This window comes from Hemiscyllium ocellatum, chromosome 45, assembly GCF_020745735.1.
Source record: "Hemiscyllium ocellatum isolate sHemOce1 chromosome 45, sHemOce1.pat.X.cur, whole genome shotgun sequence".
Classification (NCBI taxonomy): Eukaryota; Metazoa; Chordata; class Chondrichthyes; order Orectolobiformes; family Hemiscylliidae; genus Hemiscyllium; species Hemiscyllium ocellatum.
This window is the reverse complement of record NC_083445.1, coordinates 1,519,809-1,536,181: the sequence shown is the minus strand read 5'-3', so window position 1 is coordinate 1,536,181 and position 16,373 is coordinate 1,519,809. Positions and strand designations below refer to the sequence as shown.

At 47.3% G+C, this 16,373-nt stretch overlaps 2 protein-coding genes across 2 annotated transcripts; one reads left to right on the top strand and one right to left on the bottom strand.

Moving 5' to 3' along the window:
• Positions 1-920: 920 nt before the first annotated feature.
• wdr83os (WD repeat domain 83 opposite strand) lies at positions 921-5,691 on the bottom strand. Its single transcript, XM_060855295.1, has 4 exons — positions 5,479-5,691; positions 3,421-3,526; positions 3,098-3,195; positions 921-2,339 (listed from the first exon to the last, which is right to left on the bottom strand). Exons 1-4 carry the CDS (start codon positions 5,511-5,513, stop codon positions 2,273-2,275), a joined length of 306 nt encoding a protein of 101 aa, XP_060711278.1. The 5' UTR covers positions 5,514-5,691; the 3' UTR covers positions 921-2,272.
• Positions 5,532-16,373, top strand: wdr83 (WD repeat domain containing 83). Its single transcript, XM_060855293.1, has 9 exons — positions 5,532-5,658; positions 6,763-6,883; positions 7,486-7,591; positions 11,941-11,989; positions 12,753-12,879; positions 13,143-13,210; positions 13,428-13,536; positions 14,796-14,910; positions 15,944-16,373. The coding sequence occupies exons 1-9, from the start codon at positions 5,556-5,558 to the stop codon at positions 16,094-16,096; spliced, it is 951 nt and encodes a 316-aa protein (XP_060711276.1). The 5' UTR covers positions 5,532-5,555; the 3' UTR covers positions 16,097-16,373.

Below are 16,373 nucleotides of genomic sequence, written 5' to 3'. Positions count from 1 at the left end.
CTCCTCCCATTAACCCCCCCACCCACCTCTCCCCATTAACCCCCTTCATAGCAACATCTCCCCTTTATCCCCCTCACACCAATGTTCTCATTAACTCCTTCAAACCTTTCCCCTTTAAGCCCCTTCACAGCAACATCTCCCTGTAACCTTTCCCCAACCCCTCCCTTTTGAACCAACCCATATCAATCCTTGACATTTTCCCTTTCAACCACCTCAATCTTTTCCCCATGACCCTCCCCATCTCTCGCCTGTAACATTTGCCCATTTCCTCTCAGCCATTACATCTTCTTCAGACTATCTCAAAGTGACATTCCAGAGCTGACTTTCCAGCTCAAACTAACACTGACAATAATAAAATGTTGGAATGTATGGTGGATGGTTGAACCTCGCTCATGTCTCTGGAAGATGCATTAAATAGATTGTATGGCCTTCCTCATTCACTGACAGTGAGTGGACAGGATACTGGCAGCAATAGATTAGATTAGATTCCCTACAGTAAACAGGCCCTTCGGCCCCAACTAGTCCACAGTGACACTCCAATAGACCCATTCCCCTACACAGACAGTCGCCTGAGGCAGGAATTGAACCCAGTTCCCTGGCGCTTCAAGGCAACAGTGCTAACCCCTGAGCCATCGTGCCACCCATAGAATGCTATGTGAAGAAATTATACCCTTTTGTCTGCTCAACCTTCACTTTCACCAGAAGCAGGACAGTGTGAGCTCTGACGATCAATCACTCGTTCTGCTAAAAGAGTCAGAAGAAGGTGATGGGAGGGGCCTCACTCCTCCTTAATCACAACTTGCCCCAGGCTCAGCAGCCCCTGGGCTCTGGAAAGGGAAGTGATGACTGATGATTTCTAATCTCCAGCAACAAAATAACTTACAAAATTCTTTCCCACACTAAAAAAAAACAAAGACACAAATATTTATTTTCTTTATTCGGTGAGATCTTGTACATCTATTTGTTGCCAAGAGAGACACTCACAAAGTAAGAATCTTAAAACAATGCAACAAGAATCAAGCGACTTTTAGGAAACTGACCTGGTGAAATATCTTATTTAGATGAATTAGTATTGCCAAGTGAATTGGACAACTTGCTTCTGCTGCTACTTCAGACTGGTGTGTAGTTTCAGTTATGAGTTGCTCGTTAAATCAAATTCTCATGAGAGTTCTTGCAAAGTTGTATAAAAGTGACATATTAAGGGACAACCTGGTACTTGGTGGGAGCTGGTGCTAGGATCCTGGTTGAAAATAGCAAATCAGTTTCCAATTGTGGTCAGACCCCAGATCAGAAAACTTTACACAGACAGGTCTCAGAGGTCTGGTCACGGCTTCTCCACATGCTTCAATCAATAGTCACAATTTCAATAAATTGTATAGCTGATATATTTCAGAATAACCAAAGGTAATTTCAGTTATTTCTTCAGCAATGACAGCTTTCCCTTGATCTTCATTGTAACATCCAGGAAGGGCAAAGCAGGAGTCCTGTGATTGTCGTTGAGTCCTGCAGAGGGCGAGGTTACCAAGGGACAAAGAGGTGCAACAGTGGGAGGGGAGTGCGTGTACCAGTTATGGTGCCAGCCATTACTGGGAGGGATGGGGCGCCCTATTGCCATGGTAATATAAGATGGGGAGGTTCTTGAGCTAATACCATGGCAATAACAGAGAAGTGATTACAGGTCTGTGCCATTATCACAATCAGACTAAGCATGGGGTCTGAGCCATTGACATGGTATGATGATATGGGAGAGGTGGGGCAGTCGGGGGGTTGCTGGATCATTGGCCCAGGGCCATGACCATAGAGACGTGGGCACGGCCCTGGCCATGACCATGGTGGTGTGGTCATGACATGGCCTGAGACCATGGTGATGTGGGGCTGGCCCAGTCCATTACCATGGTGATGTGGGGGTGGACCAGTCCATTACCATGGTGATGTGGGGCTGGCCCAGTCCATTACCATGGTGATGTGGGGCTGGCCCAGTCCATTACCATGGTGATGTGGGGGTGGACCAGTCCATTACCATGGTGATGTGGGGGTGGCCCAGTCCATTACCATGGTGAAGTGGGGCTGGCCCAGTCCATTTCCATGGTGATGTGGGGCTGGCCCAGTCCATTACCATGGTGATGTGGGGGTGGCCCAGTCCATTACCATGGTAAAGTGGGGGTGGCCCAGTCCATTACCATGGTAAAGTGGGGGTGGCCCAGTCCATTACCATGGTGATGTGGGGGTGGCCCAGTCCATTACCATGGTGATGTGGGGGTGGCCCAGTCCATTACCATGGTGGAGACATGGGCTGTGGGTTTTGCAGGTACGACATCACCACTGCTGAAATTGACAACCTGAAAAACAAGGTGGTGAAATGTCAGGGATTACAGCAGGAACTTATTGCTAACCACATCACAAAGACGATCTTCATCTTGCAACACTAGAACAAAATCCTGCTTCACTTCTCCCCTATCTAATCAACTCAAGCTCCTTACCCTCCCTTTCATCCTTGAGGCTCCATTGTCCTCACCACAGCCCAGCTGTAAAACCAGCAACCTATCTGTAAATGTCAAGCTGTCGGAGGGCCAGCGCTGAGGGAGCGCCGCACTGTCGGAGGGCCGGCGCTGAGGGAGCGCCGCACTGTCGGAGGGCCGGCGCTGAGGGAGCGCCGCACTGTCGGAGGGCCGGCGCTGAGGGAGCGCCGCACTGTCGGAGGGTCGGCGCTGAGGGAGCGCCGCACTGTCGGAGGGTCGGCGCTGAGGGACCGCCAAGTGTAGGTAATGAGGGCGCACTGCACTATTAGAAACGCAATCTTTCATATGAGATGTTAATCAACATCAAGTCTCTAAATCATCGAGGGCCACTCGTGGAACATAAACGGTAGAAGATCCTTCTCTGGGGTCAATATGTTTGTGTCAAATCAGCACAATCTAACCCAGATGTATCGTTTATGTTTCTAATTGTATTGTGGGGGATCCTCCTGTGCTCTGCATGAACAGTCTGTGTTATTTTCTAGAATACAGCAGATACTAGAAGTACATGACAGACTGAGAACTGTTTGTTGTGTTTTGAGATGAACTGAATTAGTTTAATAAGAAAATGTTTCACTTACATGAAACTGCTCATCATTTGCTTTGTGTCTTCAGAACTGCGGGAGTTTGCAAAGCTGATAAAAGAGCAATAAACAGCAATCCAGGCACACCACTTCAACTAGAGGGAGAACAAGCAAGACAGCAGTCAGACCCTGAGATATAACCAATGCCAGACACAGCCAACAATACAATACCACTCACATCCCAAAAACCACTAGACACCACCAAAGTCAAAGCCAGTTATTCTATTTTGTGTTGGCTGTGTGGGTCAAAGTGTCAGACTGTATAATCCCGTTATAGTCACTCAAACTGAACAGACACTGAAAGGGTGGGTGAGAAGTACCTTTAACATCAGCCCACACATGCTGAAGATCATCCCCAATAGGTTCATATAATCCGGAGTTGGATCCTCCAGTGTTGGATTATTATCACTGGCTGGTGGTTTGTACCTGCAATTAAACATCATGATTCAGGGATTAAAGCTTGAAAGACAAATAAAACAATATAAACTGTATAGCCCACAGTTAAACAAAGACAAACTTGTCTCCCAGATACTGTAAACTAGTGTCATACAGAGACAGACCTGTCCCCGCCAATACTGTACCCGAGTGTTATAGTGACAGACCTGTCCCCACCAGTACTAAAATGAGGGAACATCTCTGGGACACCCGCACCAATCAACCACACCGTCCTGTGGTACAACATTTCAACTCCCCCTCCCACTCTGCCGAGGACATGGCAGTCCTGGGCTTCCTTCACTGTCACTCCCTCACCACCCGATGCCTGGAGGAAGAACGCCTCATCTTTCGCCTCGGAACACTTCAACCCAGGGCATCATTGTGGACTTCACCAGTTTCCTCATTTCTCCTTCCCCAACCTCACCCAGTTCCAAACTTCCAGCTCAGCACTGTCCCCATGACTCGTCCTACCTGCCTATCTTCCTTTTCATCTATCCACTCCACCCTCCTCTCTGACCTATCACTTACATCCCACCCCATCCACCCATTGTACTCTTTGCTACCTTTCCCTACCCTCCTCCCTGACTTATCACCTTCATCCCCAACCCCATTCACCTATTGTATTCTATACTACTTTTTCCCTACCCTCCTCTCATTTATCTCTCCACTCTTCAGGCACTGTGCCTGTATTCCTGATGAAGGGCGTTTGACCAAAACGTCGATTTTCCTGGCTCCTCCAGCACCATTCTAATCCAGGATTCAGAACTGGCTCAAAGGTACAAGATAGAGGATGGTAGTAGAGGGTTGCTTTTCAGAGTAGAAGCCTGTGACTAATAGTGTGCCACAAGGATTGGTGCTGGATCCACTGCTTTTTGTCATTTATATAAACGATATGGATGTGAACATAGTTAGTAGATTTGCAGATGACCCCAAAATTTGAGGTATAGTAGACAGTGAAGAAGGTTACCTCAGAATACAATGGGATTTTGATGAAATGGGCCAATGGGCTGAGCAGTGACAGATGGAGTTTAATTTAGTTAAATGTGAGATGCTGCATTTTGCAAAGGCAAATCAGGGCAGGACTCAGACACTTAATGGGAAGGTCCTGAGGATGTATGCTGAACAGAGAGACCTTGGAGTGCAGGTTCATAGCTCCTTGAAAGGCCCAGGTAGATAGGACAGTGCAAAAGGTGCTTTCCTTTATTGGTCAGAGTATTGAGTACAGGAGTTGGGAGGGTCATGTTGCGGCTGTACAGGACATTGGTTCGGCCACTGTTGGAATATTGTGTGCAATTCTGGTCTCCTTCCGATGGGGAAGATGTTGTGAAACTTGAAACGGTTCAGAAAAGATTTACAATAATGTTGCCAGGGTTGGAGGATCTGAGCTACAGGGAGAGGCTGAACAGGCTGGGGCTGTTTTCCCTGGAGCGTCAGAGGCTGAGGGGTGACCTTATAGAGGTTTACAAAATTATGAGAGGAATGGATAGGGTAAACAGACAAGGTCTTTTCTCTGGGGTTGGTGAGTCCAGAACTAGAGGGGCATAGGTTTAGGGTGAGAGGGGAAAGATATAAAAGAGACCTAAGGGGCAACTCTTTCCCCCAGAGGGTGGTACGTGTATGGAATGAGCTGCCAGAGGAAGTGGTGGAGGCTGGTACAATGACAACATTTAAGAGGCATCTGGATGGGTATATGACTAGGAAGGGTTTGGAGGGAGAGGGGCCGGGTGCTGGCAGGTGGGACTAGATTGGGTTGGGGTATCTGGGTCAGCATGGACGGGTTGGACCGAAGGGTCTGTGTCCGTGCTGTACATCTCTATGACCCTGTGACCCTGTGACCCTATGACCCCATGACCCTGTGACTCTATGACCCCATGACCCCGTGACCCTGTGACCCTATGACCCTGTGACTGTGAGGGATCCCTCTCGCTCTCCGGGATATTTACCTCAGAACTTTGTTGGGCCGCCGCGGATCCGCCATCTTGCCCCCGACCCTTCACCCGGAACCGGAAGTCACTCCGTGATGGCGTTTCCGGCCCCTCGGCCTCAGGCCCCGCGTTTCCCGAGGACCCGGCTCCGGAGTTTCTCAAGCGGACAGCGCGCCGTCCGAGCCGTCCGCTTCAATGGTAACCGCCTCCTCCTCCGCTGGGCCTGGGCCCGGGCCCCGCCTCCTTCTGTACCCGCCCCGCCCCGGGCTCGGCTCGCTTCCTCACGGACCGGGACAGCGCCGCCAACGGCTGGAGGACCAAACATCCCTTAGACACCCCCCCCCCCACCCTGCACACCCCCCACTACCCCCCACCCTCCCTGCACACACACCCCCACCAACCCCCTCCCCCCGCCCACCCCTCCCATTACACCACCCCCACACAACCCCCCCATTACACCCCCCCTCCCTGCACACACCCCCTCCCCATTACACTCCACCCTCCCTGCACACCCCCCACTACACCCCCCCTCCCTACTACACCCCCCTCCCCACTACACCCCCACACACAACCCCCTAATTATACCCCCTCCCTGCACACCCCCTAATTACACCCCCTCCCCATTACACCCCCCTCCCTGCACACCCCCTCATTACATACCCCTCCCTGCGCACCCCCTTCCCTGCATCCCTCCCCTCCCCCACACACCCTCCTCCACCTTCCCCCCACCTTCCCGCACCACATTGCCCCCCCCCCCGAAGAGGCTGAACAGGCTAGGTTTATTTTCCGTGGAGTGTTGGAGGCTGAGGGGTGACCTTATAGAGGCTTATAAAAGCATTGGGGGCATTGATAGGGTGAATAGCCAAGGTCTTTTTCTCAGGGTGGGGGAGTCCAAAACTAGAGGGCATAGGTTTAAGGTGAGAGGGGAAAGATATAAAAGGGACTCAAGAAGCACTTTTTTTTTTACACAGCTTGGAGTGTGTGTAGAACAAACTGCCCGAGGAAATGGTGGAGGCTGGTACAATTACAACATTTAGAAGGAATCTGGATGAGTACACGAATAGGAAGAGTTTAGAGGGATATGTGTCAAATGCTGGCAAATGGGACTAGACTCATTAGGATATCTGGTCAGCATGGACGAGTTGGACCAAAGGGTCTGCTTCGGTGCTGTACATCTCTATGACTCTATTTCTAAAAATTATGATCCACTTGTGTGCCATGTATTTGGATGGCATTTAGATCCAGTCTAGCGGGGATGTGATTCTCGACCAGTTACTTAGCTGTTGTCTGTGTTCTGTCTAGTGGATGGAAATTACTGTTTAACCTGTGGTAGTGACAAATCTCTAAAACTATGGAATCCACATCGAGGAATCATCCTAAAGACCTACAGTGGCCATGGATATGAGGTTCTGGATGCTGCTGGGTAAGGCCACATTGTCATACTACTGCACCAAATCACATCTTCACTTCTGTGTTTTTAAATGTTTCCTTCTTGGAGTCAATGTGCACACTGTGTGAAGATTAGATTTACAGGAAGTATAAAGATATACTGTTTGCACATTCCACTCCGTTCAGCATTTGTGAGTATCAGCAGTTGCACCAATCACTTCAGGATGCTTTCCCTGGCCTGGTGGCCCATTCCCACGTAGTCACCCTGTCCACCAGGTGTTGACAGTATCTCCAAGAGGCACAACTTCGACAGCAAGGCATTGACAAAGCTGTTGATGGACTGAATGGCCTTGTTTACTGAACTGGTTAATTTTACGTACCATGAAATACTGGTTTACCTTTTTACATTTCTAATAGCTTTGATATTGATGTGATTCCCCCCCCCCCCCCCCCAATCCCCAACCTGTGAATTCATGCTCTTTGCCTTCAGGGTCAGTTGGTCATCCAGTCGATGACCTTTGCCCTTGTGTGGGATCTTGGGGAGGGGGGAGGGAAGCATCGTGCTGAGGATTTTTGCATCTTCCTGCTACAGGTTCCCTTTCATTGACTCATACTCTGATTTCTCATCTCTCCCAGCTCCTGTGATAATAGCCAGATTTGCTCGTGTGGATCCGATAAAACTGTTGTCCTGTGGGACGTGGCTACAGGACAGCTGGTCCGGAAATTCCGGGGTCACGGAGGGGTAAGAAAGCTGTTTGGTAAATGAATGGAGCACTGGAAAATCTTGAGGTATCAACAATCCATGGTGTTCCCTGTTGTAAGTGGGATTGTGCTGGGGGCAGACACAGAAATGGGGGGACAGTCAACATACTGATCGTTTGCTCTCTCCTGCTACTGTGATCAGTCAATCTGCCTGTAATCTTCACTCCTTCACCTCATATTGTCCCACCAGATTGTGGCAAGTGTTTGCAGCTTAAGCTACTTGAGATATGAGTTGAGGAGCTGAAGTCTGAGTTGCAGAGAGTGGGAAAGTAACCTGGATGTTTCTCCAGAGGGTGGTCACACCTTTAGATTAATTGGTTTGTGGTCAGGAATAGGAAGGGTGTGATTATAGGTGAGCCAGGTGTGGTCAGGAATAGGAAGGGTGTGATTATAGGTGAGCCAGGTGTGGTCAGGAATAGGAAGGGTGTGATGAGGGTGAGCCAGGTGTGGTCAGGAATAGGAAGGGTGTGATGAGGGTGAGCCAGGTGTGGTCAGGAATAGGAAGGGTGTGATGAGGGTGAGCCAGGTATGGGCTAGCTCATGAGGAGCCTTTGTCCCTGCAATTGTCCAGCAGTTAAGAGGATGTGGACGGGAGTGGAACAGCAGGGAGGAATAGCAAACTGACCAAGACAGCTTGGGAGTTGGTGGGGGGAGTGGAATAGGAACATAGTTGTGATAAAGGACAGTATATTCTGGATAGGTACAGTTCTCCACAGCCTTGAGCTTGAGTCTCAAAAGCAGTGATGCTGCCCAGTGCTGGGATAAAGGAGACCTCCACAAACTGGACAGGAACTTGGAGTGGGAGGGCAGGGATCCCGTAGTACCAGTGATATTGGTAGGACTGGAAACTAAGAACTCAAAACCACATAAGGATTATCGCCTGAACTATGGCAATCAGGCTCAGGGTAAATAAAATCATGGAATTAAATGTGTGGGGGGAGGAATGGTTTCAAGTCATGGGGCACTAGCAGCACTATTGTTAACCACGTTGGGACCAGTGTCCAGGCAAATCATGTAACTAGGGCTGGAGAGAGGCTTTAAACTGGTTAGAAGAGGAGAGGGTTCAGGAGGCGAGGGGTGGGGAGCATGTTATGGACCAGGCTAGACCCCCGCAAAATACTTTAAGAAGATAGCCCTGACCCTAACATTTTCTTATTTTTAAAGGCAGATGTAAAGTGGATTTTCCGGGAGTGATACAACTGGTCAAACCACTCGGCTTTCGAGTCATAGAGATGTACAGCTTGGAAACAGACCCTTCAGTCCAACCCGTCCATGCCGACCAGATATCCCAACCCAATCTAGTCCCACCTGCCAGCACCCGGCCCATATCCCTCCAAACCCTTCCTATTCATATACCCCATTTAAGCAAAACAGAATTTACTTAAACACTACAGTTGAAACGCAAACAAAAGAATTTAGAATAATTTAACTATTTGAAAACCCAACTGACTCAATACCGCAACTTAACAAGGGAGCTGTTCCAACTCCCATAAGCACGCCCCCCCCCTAGCAAAAGGTAAATTCATACACAACTTCTTACACAGATCGAGGTCAGCCAGGGATCATCTGCTCCACTATCCAATCTTCCTTGTGGCTACCAATGCCAATTTGATTTTCCCAATCTGCATTAATATTAACATCACCCCTGATTAGTGTACTGCCTTTTCACACGTCTTCATTATCTCCTGATCTGTTATCTGTTTTACAGCCACTGTTAGTGGCTTATTAACTACCTCTCCCAACGTCTACCTCCCTATTTTATCTTACTGTCATTCATATATATTTTACATCGTCTGATTCAAGGTCATTTCTTGCTATCGCACTTGTTTCATCTCTTAGTAACAAAACTGCTCCACCACCTTCCCTTCCTGCCTGTATTTTGGAATTGTCATCTGCGCCTGAATATTTAGTTCCCACGTTTGGCCTCCTTCTAACCATGTCTCTGTAATGGCGATAAGATTATATCTATTAATCTCTATTTGTGACATTAATTCACTTATTTTGTTCCAATTTAAGTAAACAGCCATTGATTTTGCATTTTACCTTTTTTTCAGCTTTGGCCTAATTGCTGATTTTTTCTTGTGCTTGTACACTCTGTTCCTTCCTGTCCCACTCTGGGCATCATTATTAAAATAATTGTGCAACAATTATACCTTCTTTTTGTTGTGACAATGCTACTCCTTTAACAAGGTTATTTTTTTGGTTTTTGTTTCGGAGAGGTAGTAGAAACAGTGGTGCTGACAATGGCAGGGCACTGGCCAGTTCTCCCAGTTGAGGTTTTTTTCTAGTTTGGTTTTACTGTAGCAGGCAGTCAGACGCTGCTGCAGTGAAAAAGATTTCAAGTTTCAGCAGATGATCCCTGGCTGACTTCGCTCTGTGTTAGAAGTTGTGTATGAATTTACCTTTTGCTAATGGGGGTGTGCTTGTGGGAGTTGGAACAGCTCCTTTGTTAAGTTGCGGTATTGAGTCAGTTAGGTTTTCAAATAGTTAAATTATTCTAAATTCTTTTGTTTGCGTTTCAACTGTAGTGTTTAAGTAAATTCTGTTTTGCTTAAATGGGGTATATGAATAGGAAGGGTTTGGAGGGATATGGGCCGGGTGCTGGCAGGTGGGACTAGATTAGGTCAATCAATCAAATGGCTTAATACTGCTTCTATATTTTATGGTCTTCGGGAAATGTATAGGGCTAAAGGCAGGTATGTCTCCTGGACCTGATCAACTGCAACCTCAGATTTCAAACACAGCTACAGAGAGAGTGTGGTTTATCTGGTCATGCTCCTCTAAGGATCCTTAGATTCTGGGAACGTCACAGAGATTGGAAAATTGCTAATATTAACATCCTTATTCAAAAAAGGAAGACAGTAAACAGATAACTATTGACTGATTGACAGAAGGATATAATAATAGAGCATTTAGAAATACATACCAAGATCAAACAAAGTCAGCATGGCTTCATGAAGTGAATACCGTGCCTGACAAATGTATTACAGTTAATTGGGAAGTTAATAAGGAGGATAGGTAAAGGGGAACCAGTAGATATATTTGGGGATTTCCAGCAGGTGTAAGAGCCCTTGTTATTAAACATGGTATAGTAGCATGGTAAGAGGATTGGCTAAGTAATAGAAGGCAGTTAAGTTGGGATTGAGCATTTTCAGCATGGCAACCTGTAACTAGTGGAGTGCCACAGGGATCAGTGCTGGGGACACAGTTATTTATAATACATATTAATGACTTGGATGAGGGAAATGGATGTACACTCACCATATTTACAGAAGACACAAAAATAGCCAAGTGGCGACGATGACGAGGTTTACAGAGAGGTACGGACGTGTTCAGTGGGTGGGCAAAAAAATATATCATTTGGAAAAATGTGAGGTGATGTATTTTGGCAGGAAGAATAGAAAAGCTGCACATTATTTAAAGGGGGAAGGGTTGTAGAAAGCTGCAGCACAGAGGGATTTGGGAATCCTTGTACATGAATCACAAAAAGCTAGCATCCAAGTTCACAGAGTAATAGGGAAGGCAAGTGGAACACTAAATATTTATTTGAAAGGGAAAAGAATACCAAGTCTTGTTAAAACTGTGCGAGGCATTAGTTAGACCACAGCTGGAATTTTTTTTTTAGATTAGATTAGATTACTTACAGTGTGGAAACAGGCCCTTCGGCCCAACAAGTCCACACCGACCCGCCGAAGCGCAACCCACCCATACCCCTACATTTACCCCTTTACCTAACACTACGGGCAATTTAGCATGGCCAATTCACCTGACCCGCACATCTTTGGACTGTGGGAGGAAACCGGAGCACCCGGAGGAAACCCACGCAGACACGGGGAGAACGTGCAAACTCCACACAGTCAGTCGCCTGAGGCGGGAATTGAACTCAGGTCTCTGGCGCTGTGAGGCAGCAGTGCTAACCACTGTGCCACCGTGCCGCCCCAAGACTGTGAGAAGTTTTATTGTCTAAGGAAACTTACACTGGCATTGGAGGCAGTGCAGAGAAAGTTGGTTCCAGGAATGGAGGGACTGTCTTAGGAGGAGAGATTGAAAAGGTCAGGAACTGAGGGTTGGGTGGATAGGCAGAGAAGTGGAGTTGAGGATTGTCAGCTTGGCCATGATCTTATTGAATGGTGGAGCAGACTTGTTGGGTCAAATTGGCCAACTGTGTCCCTACATCATATGGTCTTGTAACCCTCTCTCTACATTTAGAATCCTCCTCAAAGCTGTTGAATGTCACCTTCACTCAGCTGTCTTCCTCTACTCTTGCTCACTGCCATCTTCCCAGCTCTCAGCCAAGTACCAATTGTGATTTCTCTTTGTTTTAAACAGAAAGTAAACTGTGTTCAGTTCAATGAGGAATCGACAGTCATTGTGTCAGGTGAGTACAGGGCTCCCACTAAGATCCAGGCAGAGTGAATTTGCAGTCTGTATCTAGCTTGTTGCAATCTATCGCAACACATCAGCAAGTTTCACAATCTAGGCTTGACATTTGTCTGTGTGCTCTGGTTTCACATTGCATGTAATGGGCAGATGGCTGCTGGCAGAGGTTAAAGGGCAGGGATCTGCAGGAAGGAGGTTGTAGGGATAGGGCACTGCCATGTCAGTGGGCAGAGGGATGGACAGAGAGAAGAATGTTTAACCACTTTCAGCCCCCGGGATTGCACAGTATAACTGCCAACAATGCTGATGTGTGTTTAAATGCTAGTGTCTTATGTTGTCCAACTTGATGAAGTTAGATATTTGTGAGGAACCTTGACAGTACAGATTTGACCAGGAATTGGCCACACTTTCCTCTCTCCGCGCTTCAGGCTCATTGCCTTTATTCCTGATGAAAGGCTTTTGCCCGAAACGTCGATTTCGCTGCTTGTTGGATGCTGCCTGAACTGCTTTGCTCTTCCAGCACCACTAATCCAGAATCCACTCTTTCCTTTCAGCCTGTTGTATTATTTCAGTCGGATTCTTTTTGTGTAATTCACTGTTTAAGGTGGGTTAGTGTGCACTTTTCAACTAACCAGAGAATTGGAAGGCTGTGGGGAGAAAGCAGGAACAGAGAGCTGAGTTGGATGACCAGCCATAATTATTTAGAATGGTGAAGTGGGCCGCATGGCCCACTCCTAATTTCTATGTTTCTGTGTTTGCAGGTTCCATCGACACTTCGGTTCGGTGCTGGGACTGTCGCTCACGGACTTCAGAGCCTATTCAAATCCTGAATGAAGCAAAGGATGGGATTTCTAGTGTGAAAGTTTCAGACCATGAAATTCTGTCAGGGTGAGTGAACGGCAGAAACAAGGGCAGCATGACAAATAGAAACCCACTTGCAGATACACACACAGCAATCACCTGATGAAGGAGCGGCGCTCCGAAAGCTAGTGTGCTTCCAATTACACCTGTTGGACTATAACCTGGTGTTGTGTGATTTTTAACTTTGTACACCCCAGTCCAACACCAGAGTATAAGAGAGTGCCTTTTCCTGAATGTGCCCACATATAATCTGATTTACAGTGTAGCCTAACAGCTTCCTGTTGCTTTAGGTCTGTCGATGGACGAATTCGGAGATATGACTTACGGATGGGACAACTTTTTGCAGATTTTATTGGAAGTAAGTGCTGAACGAGAGGGGCCATATCAAATCATTATGAGATGGAAATATAGCACATCAGCTCAGACGAATAGTCCAAGTTCTTGTTTATGTGTCTTAGACAGTCAGTTTAACTACAGTGTTACTGAGTATTATCAATGCTACAATGTGTTACAGTCAGTACCAAGATAGTAGGTGTCCTTACTACAGACAGACTGTCTTTCTCTCTCTCGCTCAGGTCCAATAACGAGTGTGTGTTTCAGCAAAGATAGTCAGTGCACGTTGAGTTCGAGCCTGGACTCTACATTGCGCCTGTTGGATAAGGAGACGGGGGAGCTTCTTGGCGAGTAAGTGAAATTAATCATATTCTGAGAAGGTCGAATCAAACATTAACTCTCCAGCATCCTTTTCTTATTCCCCAACCCCCACCCTCCGGGAGGGAGGGGTGGGCGGCTGCAAAGAACCAATTTCCACACACTCCAAACCAAACCTGCAAATTGTACCTGTGTTCAGTCACTTGAACCTGACCAGAAATTTAAATTGTCAAAAGGGAAGTTATTCACCGACTGAGGGGGAATGTTACTGTGGTGTTGTACAGAGCCCTCCCTGGTTTGGGGGGTGGGGGGGGATGGGGGAGGGAGGGAAGTTGGAGGAATGTTGCTGTGATGTTGTACACCCTATTATAATCTGGCTGTTTATTTCAGCTGGCCAGGACTGAGTCGAACTCGGAGTCCTCCTCCCATGGCAGTTGAGGGGCTGAATCCTCTCACCACTGACCCCTCACCTCCTTTCTTTCCCCAGGGGAGACATTGCTGTCCCTCAAGCACAACACTGATCCTACTAGGCAGGGTCTCACAAGCTCAACAAAGAGATTATTAAAAACCACACAGATGGTCACGTGAATATCAGATTAAAGAATTTTCTATAAAGGTTTATTTGGTTCCGTGCAGGTTTGAGTGGCTAACATTTTTCTGTTCCTGACTGGTGTGTGCCCAGGCCATTAGCCCACCCACTCCAGACCCTGCCACTGCTCAGTGATTTTCTCAAAACAAAATTGTTCATTAGAAAGTGGAAATAAATCCGTTACAGAATTGATTGCGTTTCCATGTGGTGAGAGGAGCAGGAGACATCTCGTTGTGCTTGTTCGACCCCCACGGTCTGACTGAGCAAGATGTCTCCCCTTCTCCCTGCGCCACAGTGCCAAAAGCTGCCTGCTCACCAGTGTTCGTGGGACTGACTAGATTAGATTCCCTACAGTGTGCCCTTCAGCCCAACCAATCCACACCGACCCTCCGAAGAGTAACCCACCCAGACCCATTTCCGTCTGACTAATGCACCTAACGCTACGGGCAATTTAACATGGCCAGTTCACCATCTTTGGACTGTGGGAGGAAACTGGAGCACCCGGAGGAAACCCACGCAGACACAAGGAGAATGTGTAACCTCCACACAGTCACCTGAGGCTGGAATTGAACCTGGGACCCTGGTGCTGTGAGGTAACAGTGCTAACCATTGTGCCATCATGCTGCCCTACTTCGTAACCCAGTAGTAAGACTAGTGAATGCACTGCCACACTCTGAGCTCAAGCTTCACTTTGTTTGAACAGGTATACAGGACACAGGAACACCGACTGCAAGCTGGATTGTTGCTTTAATGAATCTGACACACATGTAGTGAGTGGCTCAGAGGATGGACTCGTGCACTTCTGGGATCTGATCGAGGTGAGCTTCCCCTTGACTATGTCTGGCACCAGCTCCCAGGGAGTCCGTAGCCGAGAGGGAAGGTTGAGAGGAGGTTGGAGAGGTGTTCAAATCAGTGCCGGGTCTGGATAGAGAGAAACTGTTCCCATTGGTGGAAGAAACACAGAAAATGCTGGAGAATTCACACCTGAAGAGGAGTTGTACTGAAGTTTCCACAAATACTGCGAGACCTGCTGAGTTTGTGCAGTATTTTGTGTTTGTTTCAAGTTTCCAGCAATCTGCAGAATTTTGTTGTTATCCTTCAGGTATAAAGATCAGGAAACCGAATTCAGACTGAAGGTAACTGGCAAAAGGAGCAACGCTAACATCGGAGGAGAACTGGTAAAGATATATGGAATGTGATGCTGGTGACACTAGGAGGCAGGTTTAATCTAGGCAATGAATAGGGAATTGGATTATCTGAAAAGGAAGTAAGTGCAGAGTTATGGGGAAAAAGGGGAAGAGCACTTGGTGTATTTCTCATTCACGAGCCAGCAATGGCACACTGTGCTGTGATTGTTCTGTGGTTTAAGGAGTGATTCAGCTTAGATGACAGATACTGCCCAGTCTACACTCTCATAGGAGGAATGGTCATTGGTTGAAGTGCTGCAAAATGGCAGTTGATGGCGGCTCAGTGAATAGCAGTTTTACCAGAGTATGTTGCATTTCAGAGATTGGAGCAGCTAACTCAGACTGTCAGGACAGTGCCTCATTCAGGGAGGGCTGCACAGTCAGAGCTCCTCACTCTGGGACTTGACAGTAAATGAGGCTGTGTCTACTCTCTGTGGGGAGTGTTACTGATCTAAAGGTACTATTTCAAGGAGACGCATTTCAAAACACATCCCTTATGTAGCATCACTAACAGCTTACCTTGTTATTGCCGAGCAGACTGTTGGTTTCTAACAATACAAGGCAGAACCGTATAAAAGTCTGTAACGGATTTTAGGGTGTGACAGGGTGGGAAAGGTGTACAAATACAAGTTTTGTTTGATATACTGTGATGTCTTGGTTGCAGGGATCCTGCACTCTCACTTTGCCTGTTGGGAAGGGTGTGGTACAGTCACTGAGCTACCATCCCACCCAGTGCTGTTTACTGACTGCCGCTGAGGATACTGTCCAGCTCTGGGGAGATGACAGTGAAGAGGCAACCGCACAGACCCCATCTTGACCATCACCAGAACAGGACCAATTGCTCCATGTATTACCGAGAACCACGGGATCTTTACACAGCTCTGAGTCTCGCTCAGAACAATAACAGCAGAGGCTGGTGAACAAAGCAGAAATTCTCAACCAAGGGAATGGTCAAGTTAATGCCCAAGTACTCATCCAGCACTGAGAATTGACTGGCAACATAACTTTATTTTGTTGTGAATAACATTATTCTGTTGAAAGTGGCTGTATTTATAACACCAGGTTTCCAAGTGAATAAAAACAGAGACTCAAAA